At 44.5% G+C, this 27,734-nt stretch overlaps 1 protein-coding gene across 1 annotated transcript in view; it reads right to left on the bottom strand.

Annotated features, from left to right (window-relative positions):
• The window catches only part of LOC143975837 (uncharacterized), a 140,873-nt gene that overhangs the window by 10,235 nt on the left and 102,904 nt on the right, over positions 1–27,734 (bottom strand). Inside the window, exons 7-8 of the mRNA XM_077478401.1 lie at positions 10,735–10,815; positions 7,221–7,343 (exon numbers count right to left, since the gene is read on the bottom strand). Coding sequence (XP_077334527.1) covers positions 7,221–7,343; positions 10,735–10,815 — 204 coding nt within the window. The remainder of the gene's footprint in view (positions 1–7,220; positions 7,344–10,734; positions 10,816–27,734) is intronic.

Genomic DNA, 27,734 nt, shown 5'->3' with positions numbered 1-27,734 from the left:
GCCACGGGTTACATGCTTGACGGCCGTCAGAAGGTTCACCCAGTGGGCAGTAAAACTGATATACCTTCCCTGCCCGTGTTTGCTAGACCACGTGTCTGTGGTCAGATGTATCTTGGCACCGACACTGTGTGCCAGAGATACATTCACTTGCCGCTGAACATGGCCATATAGCTCTGGGATGCCCTTCTCTGAGAAATACTTCCTTCCTGGGACCTTCCATTGTGGTGTTCCAATGGCCACAAATTTGCGAAAGGCCTCCGAGTCCACCAGTTTATATGGCAGTAGTTGGCGGGCTATGAGTTCTGACAAGCCAGCCGCCAACCGTTGGGCAAGAGGGTTATCCGGCGTCATCATTTTTTTACGCTCAAACATTAGGCCCACGGAAGCCTGCCTTTTTGCAGAAAAATGTGAGCTTGGCGTGATGGAAGGTGGAGTGGAGGACAATTGTGAGGAGAGAGGAGAAGGAGAAGTAGAAGACGAGGCTGGACGGTGAGAGCCTGCAGTGTGGCTTTGTGTGTTCCGTTGCTCCCACTGGGCTCGGTGATGGCTGCTCATGTGCCTTCTTAAGGCGGTCGTCCCTAGGTGAGTATTGGGCTTACCGCGACTAACGCGTTGACTGCAAAGATTGCAGATGGCAACGCTATTGTCAGCAGCGGACACGTTAAAAAAAGCCCACACTGCGGAGCCATGTGCCGGTGTCCTGGGAGCGCCAGATGTGACCGTACATGGTCGATGACTCGCTCCTGATACATTTGCAGTCTGCTTTGTCCCTGCTGTGCAATGTAAGTCATTGCTGCTTCTCCTCCCTATCTGCTGGTCCATATCTCCCTCTGAACTCCCCTCCTCTTCCTCTCTTGTGGGCACCCACGTGACATCACTAGACACGTCATCATCAACGTCACCTTCCCCACCGCTATAAGTAGAGTAGGCAGCAACACCGGGGACCAACCTCCTCCTTGGGCTGATCTGGGTACTGGCGTCAGACTGCTGAGTAGCGCTTGTTGCTACCTCCTCTTCCTGATCCAATACCAAGAGTGGCTGCGCATCAGAAATGTCCTCTTGATATGGATCGGAAAATAATTCCAGTGACTCAAGCGGAAGGTATGTGGTGGTGGTGGTGGTGGTCGTGTTGTTGGTGGTAGTGTCTTTGGGGGTGCACATAGCAGAGAGTGAAGAAGAGGGTGCAGATCGAGAGGATGAGGAGGGTGCAGAAGAGTAAGGCTGAGCGAGCCACTCAACCAAGTCTGGTGCATCCTTTAAAGTAATTGAACGCACCTTCTGCAACTTCCCACTTTGGCTCAAGCCTGTTGCTCCTGCCCTACCCCTACCACCCCTGCGGAAGGGCCTGCCTCTTCCTCTGCATGTCATTTTTTAAATGACCCTGTGACAAAACTCTTAGTCCCTATACCGCTGAAGGACTGCTGCAGTATAGGTGAGCGGTCAGCAGTGGTGCACGTCAACCCTATCTATTGTGGACCGATAGCGGTCCTTACAGAACAGCAGACTGTACCGCACTCAAGCCTATGTACCGTAGCACCCTATACCAAGTTACCAGTCCTTATAAGAACTTTTGTGGACCAAGCAGGTTGTGTATTAGTGTTTAGCAGACTGTACGTCAGTCCCTATACCGCTGAAGGACTGCTGCAGTATAGGGCAGCGGTCAGCAGTGGTGCACGTCAACCCTATCTATTGTGGACCGATAGCGGTCCTTACAGAACAGCAGACTGTACCGCACTCAAGCCTATGTACCGTAGCACCCTATACCAAGTTACCAGTCCTTATAAGAACTTTTGTGGACCAAGCAGGTTGTGTATTAGTGTTTAGCAGACTGTACGTCAGTCCCTATACCGCTGAAGGACTGCCGCAGTATAGGGCAGCGGTCAGCAGTGGTGCACGTCAACCCTATCTATTGTGGACCGATAGCGGTCCTTACAGAACAGCAGACTGTACCGCACTCAAGCCTATGTACCGTAGCACCCTATACCAAGTTACCAGTCCTTATAAGAACTTTTGTGGAACAAGCAGGTTGTGTGTTAGTGATTAGCAGACTGTACGTCAGTCCCTATACCGCTGAAGGACTGCTGCAGTATAGGTGAGCGGTCAGCAGTGGTGCACGTCAACCCTATCTATTGTGGACCGATAGCGGTCCTTACAGAACAGCAGACTGTACCGCACTCAAGCCTATGTACCGTAGCACCCTATACCAAGTTACCAGTCCTTATAAGAACTTTTGTGGACCAAGCAGGTTGTGTATTAGTGTTTAGCAGACTGTACGTCAGTCCCTATACCGCTGAAGGACTGCTGCAGTATAGGGCAGCGGTCAGCAGTGGTGCACGTCAACCCTATCTATTGTGGACCGATAGCGGTCCTTACAGAACAGCAGACTGTACCGCACTCAAGCCTATGTACCGTAGCACCCTATACCAAGTTACCAGTCCTTATAAGAACTTTTGTGGACCAAGCAGGTTGTGTATTAGTGTTTAGCAGACTGTACGTCAGTCCCTATACCGCTGAAGGACTGCTGCAGTATAGGGCAGCGGTCAGCAGTGGTGCACGTCAACCCTATCTATTGTGGACCGATAGCGGTCCTTACAGAACAGCAGACTGTACCGCACTCAAGCCTATGTACCGTAGCACCCTATACCAAGTTACCAGTCCTTATAAGAACTTTTGTGGACCAAGCAGGTTGTGTATTAGTGTTTAGCAGACTGTACGTCAGTCCCTATACCGCTGAAGGACTGCTGCAGTATAGGGCAGCGGTCAGCAGTGGTGCACGTCAACCCTATCTATTGTGGACCGATAGCGGTCCTTACAGAACAGCAGACTGTACCGCACTCAAGCCTATGTACCGTAGCACCCTATACCAAGTTACCAGTCCTTATAAGAACTTTTGTGGAACAAGCAGGTTGTGTGTTAGTGATTAGCAGACTGTACGTCAGTCCCTATACCAATGAAGGACTGCTGCAGTATAGGGCAGCGGTCAGCAGTAGTGCACGGCAACCCTATGTATTGTGGACCGATAGCGGTCCTTACAGAACAGCAGACTGTAACGCACTCAGGCCTATGTACCGTAGCACCCTATACCAAGTTACCAGTCCTTATAAGAACTTTTGTGGACCAAGCAGGTTGTGTGTTAGTGATTAGCAGACTGTACGTCAGTCCCTATACCAATGAAGGACTGCTGCAGTATAGGGCAGCGGTCAGCAGTAGTGCACGGCAACCCTATGTATTGTGGACCGATAGCGGTCCTTACAGAACAGCAGACTGTACTGCACTCAGGCCTATGTACCGTAGCACCCTATACCAAGTTACCAGTCCTTATAAAAACTTTTGTGGACCAAGCAGGTTGTGTGTTAGTGTTTAGCAGACTGTGCGTCAGTCCCTATACCGCTGAAGGACTGCTGCAGTATAGGGCAGCGGTCAGCAGTAGTGCACGGCAACCCTATGTATTGTGGACCGATAGCGGTCCTTACAGAACAGCAGACTGTAACGCACTCAGGCCTATGTACCGTAGCACCCTATACCAAGTTACCAGTCCTTATAAGAACTTTTGTGGACCAAGCAGGTTGTGTGTTAGTGATTAGCAGACTGTACGTCAGTCCCTATACCAATGAAGGACTGCTGCAGTATAGGGCAGCGGTCAGCAGTAGTGCACGGCAACCCTATGTATTGTGGACCGATAGCGGTCCTTACAGAACAGCAGACTGTACTGCACTCAGGCCTATGTACCGTAGCACCCTATACCAAGTTACCAGTCCTTATAAGAACTTTTGTGGACCAAGCAGGTTGTGTGTTAGTGATTAGCAGACTGTACGTCAGTCCCTATACCAATGAAGGACTGCTGCAGTATAGGGCAGCGGTCAGCAGTAGTGCACGGCAACCCTATGTATTGTGGACCGATAGCGGTCCTTACAGAACAGCAGACTGTACTGCACTCAGGCCTATGTACCGTAGCACCCTATACCAAGTTACCAGTCCTTATAAGAACTTTTGTGGACCAAGCAGGTTGTGTATTAGTGTTTAGCAGACTGTGCGTCAGTCCCTATACCGCTGAAGGACTGCTGCAGTATAGGGCAGCGGTCAGCAGTAGTGCACGGCAACCCTATGTATTGTGGACCGATAGCGGTCCTTACAGAACAGCAGACTGTACCGCACCCAAGCCTATGTACCGTAGCACCCTAGACAGACCAAGTTACCAGTCCTGATAAAGAGCTTTGTGGAACAAGTGAGTTGTGAATGATTAGCAGACTGCAGCAGAAGGGCAGCAGTCAAGTATAATATTCTTTCTATATTTGGAAGAAAGAATATTATACGTGTACAAGCCTATTACCGTACCACTGATACCAGTCCTGAAAAGAACCTTTGTGGAACTAATAGTAACAGCAAGTCTTTAAAATTATCCTCACTGCCTGACACACTGCTTCCTGCCTGTCCCTATACAAATTGGCAAAAAAGAGTAGGCTGGAACGATTAGCTGGAACAGCTCTTTTGTGGACCTGATAGTAACAGCTAATGATGATGATGATGATGATGATGAAGAAAGACTAATCTGGCTGAGCTGTCCCTAAAATAGCAGCATACAGCGCTCTGTCCCTTTATCTAAACTGACAAAAGAAACTCAGGCTGCTGACCTAACACCTATACCAGTCCTGAAAAGAACTTTTGTGTACCAAATAGCTAGCGTTTTCTCTGTCCCTACTCCACACAGGATCCTTTCCCTACAGTGACAGAAGAAAGAATGTAAAATGGCCACCGGATCGGGTGTATTTATAGGTTAGGGGGAATGTCCAAGTGTCCATGAGCTGTCATGTCTCAATTGGTTGTCCTGTAACACATGATAAACGTGTCACGAAAGGTTAAAGTTCTTGTATACATTAAACACGTAAGTCCGCCGGGGCGAACGACGGAAAAAGGCGTTCGAACCCGCGGACGGCGAAAGTCGGAAATTCGCCGCGAAACGACCGCCGGGCGAACCGTTCGGCCATCACTAGTGGTGAAATCAAATTTAGTGGATCAGCCCCTAGCTTATCAAACAGCCATTGGTTGGGTAGCTGTTAAAGTGTTTGCAAATGCTTAGGGTTTTTTTTTAAACCTAAATGCGCTCTAGGGCTAGAATTATTGCTCTTGCTCTACCGATCACGGCGATACCTCACATGTGTGGTTTGAACACCGTTTTCATATGTGGTGCTAGTCACGTATGCGTTCGCTTCTGCACGTGAGCTCGTCGGAATGAGGCGCGTTTAATTATTATTTTTCTTATTTACTTTACCATTTTTTAACATTTTGCACTGTTTTAAAAAAAAATGTCACTTTTATTCCTATTATTAGGAATGTAAACATCTCTTATAATAGAAAAAAGCATGACAGGACCTCTTAAATATAAGATCTGGGGTCAAAAAGACCCAGATCTCATATTTACATTAAAATGCAATAAAAAAAAATGTTGTCATTTAAAAAAAATTGAAAAAAAAAATGGCACTTTAAGAGCTATGGGCGGAAGTGACTTTTTGAAGTCACTTCCACCCTGCAGTGATATGGAGATGGGTGGGGGCAATCTTCCTCTCACTCATCTCCACACTCACCAATGTGTATGTCAATAGACACATACAGCCCCGTAGCTCAGCATCAAGTCTGTATGTGTGCCACCATAGGAAGAGGCTTCCTCTGGTGTCACACACAGAGGAGGAGGAGCCTAGAGCACCAGCAGGAAACCAATCTGTGCAAAACCAATGCAGGTAGGCTTGTTATTAAAAAGAATACATAACTTTACAATTACAAATAACAAGAACGCGTGCCTGTTGGAGAATAAAAAAAGAAAAAACTACCACTCTTCTTCGCCTAGGTATGCGCCCATCACTCAGCTCCTGCTACAGGGGCTACTTTATCTGCCAAAATATTGCCCCCTTCCAATCCATATTTCACCTACATGTGTTACTTTTTGAAGCAGAAAAAGCTCCTCTAATTGCTGGCTTGACACACTTCCCACCCGGCCAATGCACATATACGGCCGGGTGGGAGCCATCTACTTCTGATAGGACGTTCAGGAACGTCCTTCAGAAGGAGCGGGATCGCGCGCGTGCCCGCGTAGCGGCGCGATCCCGATGTGCTCGTGTCACACAGACACGGCGCATCTCAGATCGGCAGGAGGGCTCTGTGATTGGCTCTCCTGATCACATGATGGCCGTGTCCAATCACGGCCGTCATGTGATGTAAACAAACAGCCGGTTGCTAGGCAATTGGCTCCTCCTCTCCTCACACAGAAGTCATCGCTGAGGAGAGGAGAGCAGATCACTGCAGCCGGCTCATGATCAGTGAGTATGAGCTGTTTTTTACAGCTTTTTACTCACTGATCACCAGTCTAGTGTAAACACACAACACACCACACAGTATAAACACAGTCCCCACATATGTCCCCAAAACACACATGTCCCCAAAACATACATGTCCCCAAATAATAAAAACACATGTCCCTAATAATAAAAACATGCCCCCCACATATGTCCCACTAAAATCACATGTCCCAATGATTATCTGCACACATATGTACGTGATCACCTGCACACATATGTACATGATCATTTGCGTACATATGTCCGTGATCACACAAATCAATTATTATACACTTAACAGAATTTTTTTTTACCAAAAACATGTAGCAGAATACATTTTGGCTTAAATTTATGCCAAAATTTGATTTTATTGGATCTCTTTTAAAATAAAAAAAATAAAATATAGTTTTTTTTCCAAATTTCCGCTTTTTTTGCGCTTATATCGCAAAAAAAAAAAAACGGAGTTGTGAATAAATACCACCAAAATAAAGCTCTATTTCTGCGTACAAAATTATAAAAATGTCATTTGGGTACAGTGTAGCATGACCGCGCAATTGTCACTGAAAGCGCTAGAGCGATGAAAGCTGAAAATTGGGCTGGGAAGGAAGGGGGCGAAAGTGCCCTGTATTGAAGTGGATAGAGCCAGCACAGTAGTTACTTCCTCCAGTTGCATAGGCCCTGTTAACACTGCACCAACCCTATATAGACATGCCATGTTTACTTTATAATGATACACATGTATCTCGTAGTATAGTTACTATGGACTGGTTTTTAATATTTTTTTCTTTTAACATGCAGTTATTGCTTGAAATAAAGATTCATCTGCAAATGATTATATCGGAAAATATAAGTGAAATTGGAAATAGATGTGCATTATTTAATGCATTTTACCTTTATTTTTTCTTGCATGCATCCTGTTTTTTGTTCCATAAGGTCATGGTAGGTCTCTAACCTAGTCTTTAGGATCTTCATTTTATCACGGTAATGGTTTTTCAAGATTAGAATCTCTTGCTCCTAGACATAATAAAATGTAAATTTTCAACAACAAGAATGTAAAAATCATGTTCATTAAAATGATTAAAGCTATAGTTTAATTTATTTTTATTTTTAAAGGGTTGGGTCACCCTTCTGGCACATTCCCAACAAACCCCCCACATGCATTCCAGCATCCCCAACGTATTACAAGTTTTTTTTTTTTTTTTAATAAGTTCCATTTCTGTAGGCTATGTGTGAACTGTCTGTAAAAACTCTGAGATAGCTGACCCCCCCAGGATAGGCTGGAGGTTAGAAGTGTGCCCCCAGCCTAAAGGCAGGATAGGCTGGAGGTTAGAAGTGTGCTCCCAGAGGATGATCTGACCTGTACAAACAGTGCACATGAACTATGCACTCTTTCTTCCTTTAGCAGCAGTGGCTGGGCTCAGTGTTGTTCAACAGCGCCGCAAGAGGAAAAAAGACCGCACTGTGCATTTGTGCAGGTTGATCAAGTGGGAGCGCTGAGTGGGGGTACATTTCTACAAAAAACATATTTGGGGGGCACACCCTAATGCGTTTAAATTCAAGATGGTGCTGCTATAAGACCAACAAACAGTAGTGAACATATTACAGTGCACACATTCAAGAATGACATTTCCAGCAGGCTTGTTAAAAACACCTGAACATATTCAAAAAATATGGGGGTTTGGTCACACTATATGGTTATATAGTGCTAAGTTACTTACTGCGTCAAAGTACCCCGAATTAGTGAGTCCTACCCCAGTAATAGAATGAAAGATCCTGCGTCTCAACCATGAGAGCCAAACTCCTGTATGTGGGAGAACTGAAGGGATTCCTCCTATACACTGGTGGCCACTAAATAAGAGGTAATAAAGAGGGGGAGCCTGCAGGGTACATTTCTAACCACCAGCCTTTCCTGGCTTTTAGGCAGGACAGAGGGGATCGACTATCTAGAAGTTTTTGTAAACAGGCCAAGCATGGTCTGTAGAAATATAATGGAAAAGAAACACCTATTTAAAAAGGTAAGCAGTGGTATGTATTGAGTTGGGGATGCTGTTTTGCTTAGGGGGGGTTTGTTGGAAATGTTCAGGAAAGTTGGACTAAAACTTTAAGAGTCCATTAAATTGATTTCGTTGATAAAATTCAATAATTAAAACAACTTTTTTTTTCTAATGTTTACACAACCCACTACTAAATAAAAAAACGATTTATTTAGATACAAGTCAGCAGAGCAGTGAGACAATTCTACCCTTTCTGTGACAGCTATGCGTCATTGGTTTCTGCTCAGTATTGGGCATATATCAGCTCACAGAGGGTTGTTAATTTGGCCATACTCCATTCAAATTTTGGGGCAATTCATGCTGAATCTGCCAATTTTCATGTCTTCAAACAAATGCTAGCTTAGATGCCTGACCCTTTCATTTGTTATTTCATTCAGTTTCCATGATCCCGCATATCCAAAGAGGGCAGTGAGGCCTGTGTTCCAGGACCCCCCTATCCAAAGAAGGCAGCAAGGCCTGTGTTGCGACTGGATAGGTCTTTTTGGACCTGTGACATGTCCCAGAAGACTGCAGGGAATGAGGGTGGAGGAGAACTTCTACTCCATTCCTAGGCCTAGGCGATCTGAGTGGAAGGGGGAGTGGATACCTGTCAAAACCAGGTACCTGCCCCCCCCCCCCAAATAAAAAGTGCAATTTTCTAAAGGGGACGGGAAGGAGGCCTTAAAGCTGGACCTCCCCTTTTGGGTGAAGCTCCGCTTTAACACACTTGAGCACAGAAGAGTGGATATGTGTATGTATCTCTTGTTCATTGCCTACAGCCTGACAGCTTTATGCAACGTCATTTATAGAAGACTTGGTGATGTCAGGGACCACACTTGGGTCCCCTCTATATCAAATAAGTTGACCACGATTGCATTATGCCACGTGCACATGATCAAACTATCTGGCGGACTCTGGTCCGGCGGACCAGAGTCCGCTGGACAATCCGCCTGTGTGCGGGCTCCGGCGGACTTAGAAAGTAGTTTTGACTCAAAAATTCAGCCGTCTGTTTGCTAGTCCGCCGGACTTTTGAAATGAACGGGCTTTCCCGCACACGGAGGAAAGTCCGTTAATTTTGAACGTGGCTCCAGGTAGACGGGACTAGCGAAGGAGGTCAATGTCGCCACCTTCGCTGGCGAGATTGACATGTCGCTGGCCCCGTCACCTGGTATGGACTTAAAGGGGGAAGCCCTACGCCGAAAAACGGCGTGGGGGTCCCCCCCCCCAAAATCCATATCAGACCCTTATCCGAGCACGCAGCCCGGCCGGTCAGGAAAGGGGGTGGGGATGAGCGAGCAACCCCCCCTCCTGAGCCGTACCAGGCCGCGTGCCCTCAACATGGGGGGGTGCTTTGGGGAAGGGGGGCCGTGCGGCCCCCCACCCCAAAGCACCTTGTCCCCATGTTGATGAGGACAAGGGCCTCTTCCCGACAACCCTGGCCGTTGGTTGTTGGGGTCTGCGGGCGGGGGGCTTATCAGAATCCAGGAGCCCCCTTTAATAAGGGGGCCCCCAGATACCGGCCCCCACCCTATGTGAATGAGTATGGGGTACAATGTATTGGCTGAGAGGCAGGGTCAGTGTTAGGGAAGCGATGTATTTGGTTCCCTAACACACCAATGAGTAATCAGCGAACGCACAGCACAGCATATGGCTCTAATCAGGCGCTTCCAAAGAAACCCTGCCACTGTAATTCATATGCCCAGTGCCCGACAAGGGGCCGGGCACATGAATAGGGGGCGGGAGCGGGCGACCATAGTTAGATTCATGCAATGCATGAATCTATCTATGCCAGAGAGTGAGTGACGGGGGGGGGGGGGGCAGTGCTCCTGCGCCCTTTATGGATGCACCGCCACTGAGTAGACAAATAATGTGGATAACCTAGGCATGCACTTTACAAAGATATTTACTTGGAAACTATTTCAATCTCTCTGGTGCCTCTACTTTATCCCACAATACAAATTTTTCATGTATGCCATTTGGAGAAAGCAATCAAGGTATTTGCTTACAAAGCATGCCTGAGTTCTGGGGGCTCTGGAGGAGCGAAGGAAAATGTATTTTCAATTAAAAAAGCTTATGCAGGAACCTTGCAGGTATTATCTTATGCCATTTTAGTTTTCAAATTGAAGCAATAATCTTGAGGCAGGGGCCGCTTGGTTTGTGAGCCAATTTACATAAGTAAAAAAAATATGTTTTCTGAATTGGACTCTTGACTTTTCTATGAGCCAAACTTAGTATATTTATTTTCCTGAAAGTTCTATTTAGATAGCTCATTTATTTTCAGGCTCCACATTGATTTTGGCTGGAGAGAGAGCGAGAAATGAAATATGATATTTGTTAGTCTTAGTAGAGTAAATTGACAATCTTTAACTTACCCGATTCCTCTTTGCATTATCATCAATTTCACTAATGATTTGCATGTGTTTTATTTTCATTTTTTGCATATCATTGACTACCTGAAATAAAAGGAAATACAGTGCATGTACATTAAAAATAACAAAAAAAAAAAATAACAAAAAACAAAAAAGTCATATAAGTTGAGCAAGGCAAAGAAACATAAAAGCTAGGCATATTGAAAGATAGATGTAACACAGTGAACTGTTAAAGTAAGTTCAGTGAACTGTTAAAGTAAGTTAGATGTTGACGTCATCATTAGTTTCTATCCCAAATTGTATTTTCTTTAATAACTATGATAGTGACCTTCAGTGCCAGTTCATACAGGGGCGGCTTCAAAGTTGCCTGACTCTGAATCCGCCCTGCACAGCGTGACCTCAGCATGACTTGCTAGCGACTTCTTTAATAGAATTCAATGCAAGCCACTCCGAAGTCGCCCCTAAGTAGTACAGGAACCTTTTTAAGTTGAAGTTACCTTAAGTCGCTTCTTTTAGAACGGTTAAATTTTAAATTGTACTGAGTTTAGTGCCACTTGTCAGGCTGACAAGTCGCCTGACAGGTCGCCCCTGTGTGAACCGGCACTCAGGGCAGGGACTGAGGTTCAGTGTTGTCTGTAAAGAACAGCAATAATAATAATAATAATATAGTAAATAAATAATAATTAAACATGATTCAATACCAACATTTGCCACTAGATGTCCTTAGTGTACAAATACATAAGGATAATATTTCAGTCTATCCACTTGAAGAGCAGGCCTTTTCTGGCGCGTTTTGTTTACATTTAACAATCAATGACTCCCAAACATATATATTTTTTTCAAGCAGAGGCCTTAGAGAATAAATTGGTGGGTATTGCAGATTTTTATGTCAAACGGTATTTGCGCAGCAGTTTTTTAAACAATTTTTGGGGGAAAATATGCACTTTAGAATTCTAATGCAAAAAAATAGTATATAACTAATTTTTTAAATAAAGTATAAAAAATTATATTATGCTGAGTAAATGGATACCAAACATGTCACACTTTTTAAAGTTGCGCATGCCCACGCAATGGCAACAAACTATGTACATTTTACTATCCATAGACATCGCTTTAAAAGCCTCTACAGGTTACCAATTTACAGATGAGGTCTAGCGCTAGAATTACTGCCCATGATCTGAGGTTCGCGGTGATACATCACATGTGTGGCACGATCGCTATTTGCGTGCATGCAGGACCAAAGCACGCATTCGCCTTTGCGTGCTGGCACGGGGGGACGGGGCACTTAAAAAAAAATGTATTTTTTTATTTTTACACTGTTGCTTTAAAAAGAAAAAAGATAACTTTTATTGCTGTCACAAGGAATGTAGACATCCCTTGTGACAGCAATAGGCACATGACAGGTAATCTTTATGGAGGCTTCTGGGGTCAATAAGACCCCAAATCCCTCCTCTTCACTTAAAAGCATGAAAAAGTACAGAGATCGGTATTTTGAATGCATTTCATTATTTGAAAATGACGCCAAAAACATATGGGTAAACCGGAAGTGATGTCATGTCATCGCTTCCGTTTTACCATTATAAACAGCCCAACAAAGCCAGTCCTGTTGGCGGATGTGCCAGCTGGTCGCTTAGGTTTCTCAGTGGGACAGGAGAGGCCAAGAGAGCCATGGAAGACAGCAGGAGGGGGGGGGGGGGGTCCCTCCTGCTGCTTGCAATAGCTAGTCAGCCGCTCCAATTGCTGTGACAAGAGAGCTGATCCTCGGCTCTAAAAAAAAACAGTACGACCCTGGTACAACCACTTGAACTCAAAATGACATACTAGAAATTTCCTGCTATATACTATTAATTATGTTAAAATGTAGTTACTGTTGTATAAACACAACTGACGAAATCATAGATCCCAGACAAACTGATCTTATGTGATTTAGCTCAGAAAATACCAATTGTTTCTGTACTCTGACAATTGAAAAATATAATTTACTTACAATTGTGATATCATACTATTATAGCAAAGTCTGCTATAGTTTCTAATGTCTGTAATATGAAGGTACTGTAGCACTATTCCTGCAGGAGCTGCTTGCAAATGATGGGCTCTCCTACTTTTTCAAATGATGACCTGCCCTGTATCTTGACCCAACAGTACACTGAAACAACAAGAGTGGTATTTCGTTGTTTATTTAGACCCCTGGAACTCTGCATGTGGCCTTCCAGCTATTGAGCACCAGTTGTGCAGCATGCGTGGCATCAGGGTGTTGGTCACTGGAGTGTTCTCTGTGTTTCAGCACCTGGAACTGAAAGACTATACAGTGTGGTTATCTTCACCCACAGTAATAGCAAAGTCCCAACCTATGAGAGGGAGAGAGCGCATGGGAACCTGCAATCATGTCATCACCACCTATGGGGAAGCAGGGGGTGTTTCATTTTTACTGTCACTGACCATCTATGAGAGGTTTAACTTTTAGTGTTACTGACCACAAATATCAGAAGGAAATTTTATGGCCACTGCCAACCAATATGGAGGGGATGAGGATACATTTCACTCCCACTGACCCGAATGTATGGAGGGGGATTAAATCTCACTATCACTGAACATCAATGTGGGGGGTCAATACTACTGACATAAGTGCTGAGAGTTAATTTTTGCATCCATTAACACCAATGCTTGGGGATATTATTGCAGCCACTAACACCAAGGCTGTAGCTTACTATTACTGGCACATTCACCGGGGCTGGGGGTTATTGTATTCTAATGTCTTTTGAGTGTGCATTGTGATACACTGCAAAGAATTTAGCAGGACCAAATTTTTTGGGCATTGAGTTGTATCACAGCCCATTCACTTTGAATGGGGGGTCTAACTTGATGCAATGCATTTTATACATGAAAATGTGCTGCTATTGTTCGGGCCTCTGGAAGTGGTAGTGGCTGCATTTGAGGCACTCTATCATTTTCAAGTTGACCGTTTCCTCCTTCATCGTCTCCCGCAGGCCGAAGGAGAGGCTTAGAGTGGCATCCAATGCAGCCAATCATAATTCTCTTCTTCTTCCTTCCAGCAGCGTTGTCAATTAAATGGCTGATTGAGGAGAAGCAAGTTGCATTTTGGCCATGATGCCCAGGCTATGCGGCTCTAGCACCTTAAAAGGGCCTACAGCCTTGGCTACAGTACTTTAAAGTTTATGCATATATGAGAAATGTTTAGCTTTATTCACTAATAATTTCATAGTCTTAATTTTAACCCTCACAGTTTTTGTGCTAAATGAGTAGTGTGAAATGGATTCCAATACTTAGTTCTCTAGTAACAGATATTTTGTGATTTGTGACATTTTCAAGGATGAAAGGACAATTTATTAATGTTTTAAGAATCTATTTCACTTAAAATGAAGTAAAGCAATGACATAAGCACTAATAAATGTGCTCAGTCGATTAAAGTGTTGGGCATCCATGCTTGCTTAACCACCTCAGTGCAGTGCAGTTACACCCCCTTCCTGACCAGACCAATTTTCAGCTTTCAGCGCTCTCACACTTTGAATGACAATTACTCAGTCATCCAACACAGTATCCATATGAAACTTGCGTCCTTTTTTCCACACAAATAGAGCTTTCTTTTAGTGGTATTTAATCACTAGTGGGTTTTTTATTTTTTGTGCTATAAATAAAATAAAACGTAAATTTTGTGAAAAAAATGCCTTTTTCTTCGTTTCTGTCATAAATTTTTGCTAATTAGTAATTTTTCTTCATAAATTTTGGCCAAAATTTATACTGCTACATATCTTTGGTAAAAATAACCCACATTAGTATATATTATTTGGTCTTTGTGAAAGTTATAGAGTCTACAATCTATGGTGCCAATCACTGAAAATTCATCACTTCTGATCAGGCCTTCAGTACATCAGGTGTATCTCATTTCTTGAGACTCTAACTAGTCAGGAAAGTACAAATACCCCCCAAATGACCCCTTTTTACAAAGTAGACATCCCAAGGTATTAAGTAAGTAGCATGGTGAGTTTTTTTAAGTTGTCATTTTTTCCCACAATTCTTTGCAAAATGAAGATTTTTTATTTTTTTTTATTTTTTTTTACTAAATTGTCATATTATCAGGTTATTTCTCACACACAGCATATGTATACAACAAATTACCCCCCAAAATACATTCTGCTACTCTTCCCGAGTACGGCGATACCACATGTGTGAGACTTTTACACAGCCTGGCCACATACAGAGCACCAACATCGATGTAGTACCTTCAGACGTTCTACGAGCAAAAATGACGCATCTCATTTCTCAACCACCTATTACACTTTTGAAGGCCCTGGAGTACCAGGACAATGGAATTTCCCATAAAATCACCCCATTTTGGAAAGCTAACACCCCAACGTATAATCTGTGAGGCATAATGAGTCTTTTGAATGGTTAATTTTTTTCCAGAAGTTTTTGGAATATGTGGGAAAAAATTAAAACGCATTTTTTTTACACAAAATTGTCAATTTATAAGATATTTCTAACACATAGCATGTATATAGCAAAAATTACACCCCAAAATACATTCTGCTACTCTTCCCGAGTACGGCGATACCACGTGTGTGAGACTTTTACACAGCCTGGCCACATACAGAGCACTAACATTGATGTAGTACCTTCAGACGTTCTATGAGCAAAAATTACGCATCTCATTTCTCAACCACCTATTACAATTTTGAAGGCCCTGGAGTACCAGCACAATGGAATTTCCCATAAAATTACCCCATTTTGGAAAGCAAACACCCCAACGTATAATCTGTGAGGCATAATGAGTCTTTTGAACGGTTCATTTTTTTCCAGAAGTTTTTGGAATATGTGGAAAAAAATTAAAACGCATTTTTTTTTTACACAAAATTGTCAATTTATAAGATATTTCTAACACATAACATGTATATAGCAAAAATTACACCCCCAAATACATTCTGCTACTCCTCCCGAGTATGGCGATACCACATGTGTAGGACTTTTACACAGCCTGGCCACATAGATGGGCCAAACATTGAAGTAGTACGTTCAGGCGTTCTAGGAGCATAAATGACACATCTTATTTCATTCCTACCCATCACACTTTTGAAGGTCCTGGACCACCAGGACAGTGAAATTACCCACAAAATGACCCCATTTTGGAAAGTAAACACCCCAACGTATATTCTATGAGACATGGGCTGCAAATAGGTACTCGGGTACTCTGATGGGCTGGAGATAGGTACTCGGGTACTCAGGTGGACTGTGACAGGTACTCGGGTACTCAGATGGACTGGAACAGGTACTCGGGTACTCTGATTGCCTGGTGACAGGTACTCGGGTACTCTGATTGCCTGGTGACAGGTACTCGGGTACTCTGATGGCCTGGTGACAGGTACTCTGGTACTCTGATGGCCTGGTGACAGGTACTCGGGTACTTTGATGGCCTGGTGACAGGTACTCGGGTACTCTGATGGCCTGGTGACAGGTACTCGGGTACTCTGATGGCCTGGTGACAGGTACTCGGGTACTCTGATGGCCTGGTGACAGGTACTCGGGTACTCTGATGGCCTGGTGACAGGTACTCGGGTACTCTGATGGCCTGGTGACAGGTACTCGGGTACTCTGATGGCCTGGTGACAGGTACTCTGATGGTTTGGTGACTGGTATTTGGGTACTCTGAAGGGCGGTGACAGGTACTCAGATGAACTGTGACAGGTACTCGGGTACTCAGATGGGCTGTGACAGGTACTCGGTACTCTAATGGACTGTGACAGGTACTCGGTACTCTAATGGACTGTGACAGGTACTCGGTACTCTAATGGACTGTGACAGGTACTCGGTACTCTAATGGGCCGTGACAGGTACTCGGTACTCTAATGGGCCGTGACAGGTACTCGGGTACCCTGATGGGCCGTGACAGGTACTCGGGTACCCTGATGGGCCGTGACAGGTACTCGGGTACCCTGATGGGCCGTGACAGGTACTCGGGTACTCTGATGTGCCGTGACAAGTACTCGGGTACTCTGATGTGCCGTGACAGGTACTCGGGTACTCTGATGTGCCGTGACAGGTACTCGGGTACTCTGATGTGCCGTGACAGGTACTCGGGTACTCTGATGTGCCGGGACAGGTACTCGGGTACTCTGATGGGCCGGGACAGGTACTCGGGTACTCTGATGGGCCGGGACAGGTACTCGGGTACTCAGATGAACTGTGACAGGTACTCGGGTACTCTGATGGGCTGGGACAGGTACTCGGGTACTCTGATGGGCTGGGACAGGTACTCGGGTACTCTGATGGGCTGGGACAGGTACTCGGGTACTCTGATGGGCTGGGACAGGTACTCGGGTACTCTGATGGGCTGGGACAGGTACTCAAATACTCTGATGGACTGTGACAGGTACTCTGATGGACTGTGATTGACAGGTACTATGAGGGGTGGTGACAGGTCCTCTTTATTGGGGGGGGGGGGCAATCAGTATGTTTGGTGTACACTGTATGCGGTAACGAGATGTTACCGCAATCTCCTCCTCACACACGATCGGTGTGTGAGGAGGAGAACCCGGTAACATCCCGTTACCGCGGTTTGTTTACATTTTAGTGATCGGCTGTGAAAGGATCACAGCCGATCACGTGGGTAAACAGCCAGCCAATGGCTGTTTACCAGTGTTGGTGACGAGCAGTGTTCCCGGGGAACACGCCGCCACCGACGTGCACGCGCAGCGCGCTCGCGATCGCGCGCATGCGCCGTGCACGTAGGGGGTGTGACCATCTGTGATCGGCCGTGACTTCATCACGGCCGATCACGTGGTAAACAGCCATAACGAATGGCTGTTCACCCCCTTCGGTGGCGAGCGGTGTCTCCGTGACACGCCGCCACCGAAGAAACAGGGATGCGCGCGCACGATCGCGCGCATCCCTGTTTAAACGGGAGGCCGTCATATGACGGCCTCCCGCCACAATAGCTGCGCCGCCTGGCCGTCATTTGACGGCCGGCGGTCAGCAACTGGTTAAACTGAAAAATCTGTTTATCCATTGTCTAAATTATTTTAAATATGTTTAGTAACCTATTGATTTTCCCTTCTGCAAAATGTTATTTTAGGTGGCCTATTTCTGAGCACTGTTTTTCACCTCCACAATCTCATTCTTCTTCACAGTAAGAAGACTAGAACTGGTCACACACATAACAAGATTGTATAATCTGCCTTAGATTTACTAACAACTATGTAATGTGTAACCCCTTTATGGATCACTGACTTGTCGCGGTGAAGGGGTTTGAGTAATTCAATAAAGCTATGAGTTATGCCAAGACATGCAGTCAGGAGAGGCAGGTGAGGCTTATTTTTTTTTGTTTTTTTTTTAATATTCATGACAGGTGAGGCATTTATCTATTTACTGTGAAAATTACTGGTTGGAAGTTATAACTTCAAACTTCAGTAATTTATCCATTAAGCCACCTGCTTGAGTACAGTTTTTGAAAATATAGTAAAGTACCTTAAAAACAATATAAAATAATTATTTGTATATTACTTATGGTAATTAACCCCTTGCCACCCAGGCTAAATCAACAGTTTTTCAAGCGTTTTTTTGGGGGAAAAAACAGTTTAACCACTTCCCGACCAGCGCACGACGATGTACGTCGACAGAATGGCACGGGCAGGCATATTGGCGTACAGGTACGTCCAATATTCAATGCCGCCCTGCCATCGGGAGCGTGCCGCTGGCGGTGCGCTCCCGCGCTGGTCGGGACCCCCGTGAGTCCGGTCGCGGGACCCGCGGACTCGATCGCGGCAGGCATCCCCGCGATCGTCTCACGGAGCGGCCAAATGGAGGAAATGCAGAGTAAACAGCATTTCTCCATTCTGCCTTGCCACTAGTGATGCTGATCTCTGCTCCATGTGATTGGAGCAGAGATCAGTGTTCACTAAATGAAAGCCCAACCCCCCCCACAGTTAGTAACACACCCCTAGGAACACTTAACCCCTACACTGCCACCCACTGGTTAACCCCTTCACTGCCAGTGTCATTTACACAGGAATCACTGCATTTATATAGCAGTGATTACTGTATAAATGACAATGGTCCCAAAAATGTGTCAAAAATGTCCGATGGGTCCCCCACAATGTCGCAGTCACAATAAAAATCGCTGATCGCCGCCATTACTAGTAAAAAAAAAAAAAAAATTATTAATAAAAATGCTATAAAACTATCCCTATTTTGTAAACGCTATAACTTTTGCGCAAACCAATCAATAATCGCTTATTGCGATTTTTTTTACCAAAAATATGTAGAAGAATACGTATCGGCCTAAACTGAGGGAAAAAAATGTTTTTTTATATATTTTTGGGGGATATTTATTATAACAAAAAGTGAAAAATAATGTGTTTTTTTCAAAATTGTCGCTCTATTTTTCTTTATAGTGCAAAAAATAAAAACCGCAGGGGTGATCAAATACCACCAAAAGAAAGCTCTATTTGTGGGAAAAAAAGGACGTCAATTTTGTTTGGGAGCCACGTCGCACGACCGCGCAATTGTCAGTTAAAGCGACGCAGTGCCAAATCGCAAAAAGTGGTCTGATCTTTGACCAGCAAATTGGTCCGGTCTGAAAGTGGTTAATGAATATAAAAAAACACTAAAGATAAGCTGATTTTTTTGTATAATGTGAAAGATGATATTACGCCAAGTAAATAGATACCTAGAATGTCACGCTTTAAAATCGCACACACATGTGGTGCCAAACTCCAGTAATTAAAAATCTCCATAGGCGACACTTTAATTTTTTTTACAGATTACATGTTTAGAGTTACAGAGGAGGTCTAGTTCTAGAATTATTTCTCTCGCTCTAACGAATGGGGCGTATGTAACCTCTGTGTATCTGGCTTTGATATTAGTCAGTGCCTCACCAGCCACTGACCTCACAGCATGTTCCTGCAAGACGCACAGGTCACAGCAGAGAATTCTGACAAAACGTATCCACTGGAGAAGGAAGTGGCAACCCACTCCAGTATCCTTGCCAAGACAACCTCATGATGAGAAACAAAAACCTAAAAGATATGACACCGGAAGATGAGTCCCGCAGATCAAAAGGTGTCCAATGTGCTACTGGGGTAGAGCGGAGGGCAATTTCAAGTAGCTCCAGAGCTAATGAAATAGCTGGGCCAAAGCCGCAAGGACTCTCAGCTGTGGATGGTAAGAGTGAAAGGAAAGTCCAATACTGTAAAGAAGAATACTGTATACTGTAGGAACCTGTGGCACAGTGGTGTAGTGGTTAGCACTCTCACCTAGCAGTAAAAAGGATCACTGGTTCGAATCCCAGAGTGATCGCTAATAACAAAGCTGGTAGAAGTGATGGTATCCCAGCTGATTTATTTCAAATCCTAAAAGATGACGCTGTTATAGTGCTGCGCTCAATATGCCAATGAATTTGGAAAACCCAATGATGGCTACAGGACTGGAAGAGGTCTGTTTACGGTACATTCCTATACCAAAGAAAGGCAAAGCCAAGGAATGTTCAAACTACCGTACGATCGCACTCATCTCACATTGCTAGCAAGGTTATACTGAAAATTCTACAAGCTAGGCTTCAGCAGCATGTGAACTGAGAGCTACCACAAGTGCAAGCTGGATTTCAAAAAGGAACTGAGGAACTAGAGATCAAATTGCCAACATCAGCTGGATCATGGAGAAGGCAAGAGAGTTCCAGAAGAATGTCTATTTCTACTTTATTGACAACAAGGTGGCACATACTGAAAGAAATGGGAATACCAGAGCACCTCACCTGTCTTCTGAAAAACCTGTATGCAAGTCAAGAAGCAACAGTTAGAACAGGACATGGAACAACTGACTGGTTCAAAATTCAGAAAGGAGTGTGGCAAGGATGTAGATTGTCACCCTACTTATTTTACTTATATGCAGAGTACATCATGCGAAACGCCAATATCGCCGAATCACAAGCCGGAATTGAGATCACAGGGAGAAATATCAACAATCTGAGATTTGACACATTTCACACTCTTAATAGTGCTTAATCCTAACTAAGATTAAGCACTATTGAGTGTGAAACACATCAGTATTCATCCTGTACCCTGCTGTTGTCATGAACGTTTGGTACTTATTCACAATAAAGGTGTTGATATTGGAGTGTGGCTGTCCAGAACTTTTCTTTTCATCATTATATGTTGAGCCTGCACCTGCTACTTCCACCTTGAGAAGGGTTCTACTTTCAACACACCTACCTGGAGCAGTAACAATCTTTTCTCCCAGACGGTGACTGTAGCCATTAATTAAGAGATGCTTGCTTCTTGGGAGGAAAGCAATGGCAAACCCAGACAACATTATAAAAAGCAGAGACATCACCCTACTGACATAGTGTCATATAGTCAGAGCTATAGGCACTTTCCTCCCAAGAAGCAAGCGTCTCTTAATTTCATGGCTACAGTCACCATCTCTCATGATCTTGGAGCCTAGGAAGATAAAATCTGTCACTGTTTCCATTTCTTCTCCTTCTATTTGCCAAGGAGTGATGGGACCGGTTGCCATGATTTTAATTTTATTAATGTTCAATTTTAGGCCAGCTATTGCACTCGCCTCTTTCACCTTCATTAAGAGAATCTTTAGTTCTTCTTCACTTTCTGCCATTTGTGTGGTATCGTCTGCATATCTCAGGTTGTAGATATTTCTCACCGCAATCTTAATTCTGGCTTGTGGTATTCCCAGTAGTAACCTATGGTTGTGAAAGCTGGATCATAAGAGAGGCTGAAAGCTGAAGAATTGATCCTTTTGAACTATGGTGGTGAAGACTCTTTAAAGTCCATTGGATGGCAAGAAGATCAAACCAGTCAATCCTGAAGGAAAGCAACCCTGAATATTCACTGTAAGGACAGATCCTGCAGCTGAAACTCAAATACTTTGGCCACCTAATGTGAAGAGAGGACTCATTGCAAAAGACCCCGATACTGGGAAACATGGAAGGAAAAAGAGAAGAGAGAAAAGGGAGGAGAAGAGGATGACAAAAAACAAGAGGGATAGATAGCATCAACAAAACAATGAACATTAAGTTAAGCAAGCTCCAGGAGGTCCTAGAGGTCAGAAAAGTCTCTATGGCTCATATGCTCTATGGCCCATAAGGTCACAGAGTCCGACACAACTAAACGACTTAACAACAACAATGTAATGTGACTGCCTGATTAGTTAAAATGTAAGTAAATCCCCCTATTGTTTTCAGCCAAGGAAGCTGCCAACTGCCATGATGCTGCACATGTAGCATCAGTTATGTCACCAGCCATTGGATGTTTGACAGTTTGGTTGAGAGCACAACCAATGGGAGTGTTACATTTCTGGCACGTGGCGTAAATGAAACTGTTTTATTGATGGGTTTACTTCCACTTTAAGCTGGCCATAGATGGATTGAAATTCAGCTGGTTCAGCAAGGAACAGACAAATTTGGATCCATCTATCACCGGTCCCATTCATTAAAAGTCAATCTAACCATTAACTTCTCATGAATGGGCTTGTTGAAAAAAAATTAGCTTTACTCGGCACATGCAACCAATCTGCTGTAGCACTAATCAATGTATTCTGACGGGGGGAGTTCTTGCTGTCTGAATACAATGACACAGCAGGGAGGATTCCCGCATTCCACTTTGAGCAGCATTTTTAGGTTGCCGTACACCCAGTTGGCCATCGATAGACCCAATTGGCAGCACAATGGCAAACTGAAGAAGTACACACTGCAATCTGGCAATGCTTCTGCTACAGTAATTATTGACCAGTGGCTTAGTGGTGTCAGCTTGAAACAGAAAATGCTGCTACTTGCAGGATCTCCAGGTATGAAACTTTTGTAATAGATTCCCAAAAAAATTACTTTGCTTCAATAAACTGTTGATGCTAAAGCTAGATTTAAGCCGGCACTTAGACAGAGCAATATTCTTTCCTGCAACTACGGGTTGCAGGGAAAAATAATGCTTGATTCTCCCATCAGTGTTAATGGGGGGGTCCTTACCGCAGAGGACTCCCCCATTACCACAGAGCCATTGTGTTATTCCAGCAGGGGCACGGGGGAAGCTTCCCCTGCCAGGGGGACACAGTGATTACTGTCAGCGGCTATAATAGCCACTAGCTATAATCACATGTAAAATCGGACAAGCTAGTTTTGTCAAGATCAAGCATACATTCAAGCGTAGTTGATCAAGCGTACATTCAGCCTGCCCATACTTGATCCAAATCTCGGCTGGTCCCCACTGAACAGGCCAAGATTCCAACTGTCTATGGCCAGGTTTAGTCTTTACATACACTTTAAATATTTTACTTAATTTTTATGCAGTAAAAGTAGACCCTTGTTCTGCACAGCTATTGTAAGATCTAGTAATCTCAGAATCGAATAATTACTTTACTTTTCTCAGTTTTGCCTTCTCCTAGAAAAAATAAGTTGCTAGATAAAAGAATAAAGAGTGAATAAAATACAACCATATTAATAGGGTAATTTCTTTATTCTTATTTTCACTGGTTTAACACCATTTCTTGCATAGCAGCAGGTCATTCTATGACTTGAAATTTCTGATTTACTAAACTGTATAGAAATGCAGTATATGCTTGAATGTCTGACTTATTCATGTTGCTCTGTAAAGTACATTCGTTATAGTATAATAACATGGTATAAAATGTACTTTTATGTAATTAAAAGTAATTAAGAATTTTACTTTTCAGCAGTGGCGTAACTAGAACCTTCAGGGCCCCGATGCAAGAAACCATGAAGGGCCCCCCTGAACCCCACCCTGAACCCCAGCCAGGGCCCTTCCCTCCGAGTCTGGCGGTGGAACTCCAGGGCGTGGTCACAGGTATGACCTTTGTGAGCCCTGTAGTTCCACCTCTGGTATGAGTAGTTTTTTTTATTTAATTTTTATTTTATTTTTAGGTGCCCCATTGGGGGACTGTCCCTAGGCAGGATGGGGCCCCCGTCCCCAGAAGAGATGAGATCCTTTTCTCCAGGGCATATGAAGTTACTGCCCCCAGGTGAGAAGGGGTCCCTGTCCCCAGGGGAGGTGGGGGTCCCTGTCCCCACGTGAGAAGGGGTCCCTGTCCCCAGGGGGAGATGGAGGGGGTATGTAATGGTGTGTGGGGGATGGGGTCCTCTCACTCACCATGACCAAGCTGTAGGCCGCGCACTCATCCATGTTGGCCTGGGCTCCATCCAGTGTGCTGGACGGGCGATCAGCATATCTTCATCATCTGTGTATGATGGGGAGGAGGGGGGCTGGAAGACAAGCCTGCAGTGTCCTGCGGGGGGCTCTCATAGGGCTGAACTGCATCTGTGTGCTTAAAGATTGTTTACCCGGGAGAAGTATGCAGTGCAGTGTGGGCCGGACTCGGGGGGGGGGGGGGGGGGGACTCTGGCTGGGGAGAACAGACATCGGACTGAGTGGCAATGCATGGAGCAGGAGAGGGGTACTCTGAGGAGTCGGCTGAGGACAAGGTCATGCGGGGAATGCACAACTAAAGAGCAGCCAGTGCGATAGTCGAGCATGGAGCTCTGCTAGTCACCCTCCACCTCCAGCCACCCATGCGCATGGTGCACTGGTACCCCTAGCTGCCTATGCTGCTGCCGGCCACATGTAGAGGGGGCTGCATGGGCCCCCTGCATCACAGGGCCCGGTTGCGGTCGCGACTGCTGCACCCCCTATAGTTACACCCCTGCTTTTCAGTATTTAACTTTTTTAGTGTTTCAGCATGCTTACAGAACAGCTATTAACAGCTCACTAGTTCTTTCAGTCAGATACATCGTTGGCTATGTTCAGTAAGAAACCTAGCCAATTTGGGCGCAGTTATACAATATCAAGTTTGCCATATATGAAGTGCCGGCTGATGGTTTTTTTCTTTCGGGGGGGGTCTCCTCCTAGGGGCTAGGCGTCCAATAGGATCCCCTGATGTTTTGGCCAATCGGGAAAGGGGTCTCACGACCTTCTTCCTGATTGGTGGGGAGGAGATTTAGTGTGAAAAAGGCAAATATTTTTGCGCCCTGTATGTAAATCGGAGGGCTGGACACATAGATGGGGGGTGGCGCCTTGGCACCCCTAATGGATGGGTCCCCACTGCATATATGTTACAGTCTAATTATACAATCTCTGCTCTGCATAATCTTTAGATTTACCCAAACTATGTAATGTGAGGTTCTCAAGGGTATCAAACTGGCGGCCTTCCAGCTGTTCCGAAACTACAAGTCCCATGAGGCATTGCAAGGCTGACAGTTACAAGCATGATTCCCACAGGCAGAGACATGATAAGACTTGTAGTTTCCCAACAGCTGGAGGGTCGCCAGTTGAGACCCCTGAAAAAGTAACTTCAATTTGAACTGCATTACGCAATCTCTTGCAGCACATATTGTTGGTAGAGCTAAAAGAGATTGTATACCCAGACTGTATTGTATATAGTCAGCATCAAACTAACAAGTCCACTTTTTAGTTTCTTAGTATTTTATAGTTTTGCACACAAGCTGCTATTGTGCCCCAGCAAGAGGTTTGTGTGTATCAAATGTCCACTCTGACATGTTTAGAGAGCTGTCACTACCCTGCCATTTAGGCAAAGTAGAAGAAGATTGAAGTAGAAGTGTCCCTCCCAATCATTTTAAAATGTAATAACAAAGGAGTCAACCATGTAATGAAGGGAAAAACTGTGGGAAGCCTTCACTGGCACAGACGTTTGTCCAGCTTTTCATAGACAGCATTAACAGTGGATATTTATGCAGTTATAAAATAGAAAATATAAAAAAATAAAACTTATACGCATACACACGACCAGACTTTCAGTTATTGTTGTATGTAAAAAAATCAGACGGACCTAGAAATAGAAAATGTTTCAAATCTATCTAGACTCAAGTCCAACAGACTAAAAATCGGGAAAAATGTTCCTCGGTGTGCTGGTCTGACGGACCAAATACGACGCAAGGGCAGCTATTCGCTAATGGCTATTGAACTTCCTTCTTTAGTCTCGTCTTATGTCATCACATTCAAAACGAACTGACTTTCGAACGGACCAAGTCGTTCGTTTGGAAAGTCCATTGGACCTCCGCTGAAAGTCCGTCGGGAAGACTGTCGGACCTAGTCCGTCGAAAAGTCCGGTCGTGTGTACGCGGCATTAATCTTAATCACAGTAACAGGTAGTAGGCTAAATTTAAAACCATTATCCTTTTAAAAAATAGCAAAAAGGGCAGGCAGCATAGTAACCCAAATAATTAAAGGCATAATAAATCTTCCTACCAGCACATTGTTTTTCACATGCATAAGATATGCATTGATCATGTAGTTTCATGGTGTGATTTATTGCTTTGTATACAGAGCCTATAGTATATTAAATCTTCACAGAAGTTTCTGTTTATGTTCAAACATACAGCCATACAGCACGGCACTGTACAGGTAATGCATGGCATCTGTCTGTAGTCTAAAAACAGACACTTCCTGTGAAGAAACTACATGGATCTCTCGGTCTAGCACTGATGCAGGTGCAAAAATGGGATCTGAAACAGACAGAGCATTCATAGAGAAATCACTGTGCTGGAAGTGGATGTGGAAGCTAGATGTGTTTCATATACAGTATTTCACAAAAGTGAGCACACCCCTCACATTTTTTAAAATATTTTGTTATATCTTTCATGTGACAACACTGAAGAAATAATTACACTTTGCTACAATGTAAAGGAGTGAGTGTACAGCTTGTATAGCTGTACAGCATGTAAATTTGCTGTCCCCTCTAAATTACTCAACACACAGCCATTAATGTCTAAACCGCTGGCAACAAAAGTGAGTACACCCCTAAGTAAAAATTCCGAAATTGGGCCCAATTAGCCACCAGTGTCGTGACTCGCTAATGTTACAAGGTCTCAGGTGTGATTGGGGAGCAGGTGTGTTAAATTTGGTGTTCTCGCTCTCTCTCTTTCATACTGGTCACTGGAAGTTCAACATGGCACCTCATGGCAAAGAACTCTCTGAGAATCTGAAGTAAATAATTGTTGCTCTACATAAAGATGGCCTAGACTATAAAAAGATTGCCAAGACCCTCAAACTGAGCTGCAGCATGGTGGCCAAGACTATACAGTGGTTGCACTCAGAACAGGTCTCGCCATGGTCAACCAAAGAAGTTGAATGCATGTTCTCAGTGTCATATCCAGAGGTTGTCTTTGAGAAATAGATGTATAAGTACTGCCAGCATTGCTTCAGAGGTTGAAGGGGTAGGGGGGGGGGGGGGGGTCAGCCTGTCAGTGCTTAGACCATATGCCACACACTTTATCAAATTGATCTGCATGGCTGTCATCCCAGAAGGCAGCCTCTTGTAAAGATGATGCACAAGAAAGCCTGCAAACAGTTTGCTGAAGACAAGCAGACTAAGCACATGGATTACTGGAGATCAAGATAAACGTATTTGGTTCAGATGGTGTCAAGTGCGTGTTGCGGCAACCAGGTGAGGAGTACAAAGACAAATGTGTCTTGCCAACAGCCAAGCATGGCGTTGGGAGTGTCGTGGTTTGTGGCTGCATTAGTGCTGCCGGCACTGGAGAGTTACAGTTCATTGAGGGAACCATGAATGCCAACATGTACTGTGACATTCTGAAAAACAGCATGATCCCCTCCCTTCAGAGATTGGGCTGCTGGGCAGTATTCCAACATGGCAATGACCCTAAACACACCTCCAAGACGACCACTGTCTTGCTAAAAAAGCTGAGAGTAAAGGTGATGGACTGGCCAAGCATGTCTCCAGACCTAAACCCTATTCAGTATCTGTGGAGCATCCTCAAATGGAAGGTGGAGGAGCGCAAGGTCTCTAACATCCACCAATGTGATGTCGTCATGGAGGAGTGGAAGAGGACTCCAGTGGCAATCTGTGAAGCTCTAGTGAACTCCATGCCCAACTCCATGGTTAAGGCAGTGCTGGAAAATAATGGTGGCCACACAAAATATTGGCACGTTAGGCCCAATTTGGACATTACTCACTTTTGTTACCAGCGGTTTAGACATTAAGAGTTGTGTGTT

This window comes from Lithobates pipiens, unplaced genomic scaffold (assembly GCF_037356315.1).
Source record: "Lithobates pipiens isolate NorthernLeopardFrog02 unplaced genomic scaffold, aLitPip1_a1.2 Scaffold_13, whole genome shotgun sequence".
NCBI lineage: Eukaryota > Metazoa > Chordata > Amphibia > Anura > Ranidae > Lithobates > Lithobates pipiens.
The sequence above is the reverse complement of the archived record's forward strand: the minus strand, read 5'-3'. Positions and strand labels throughout refer to the sequence as shown.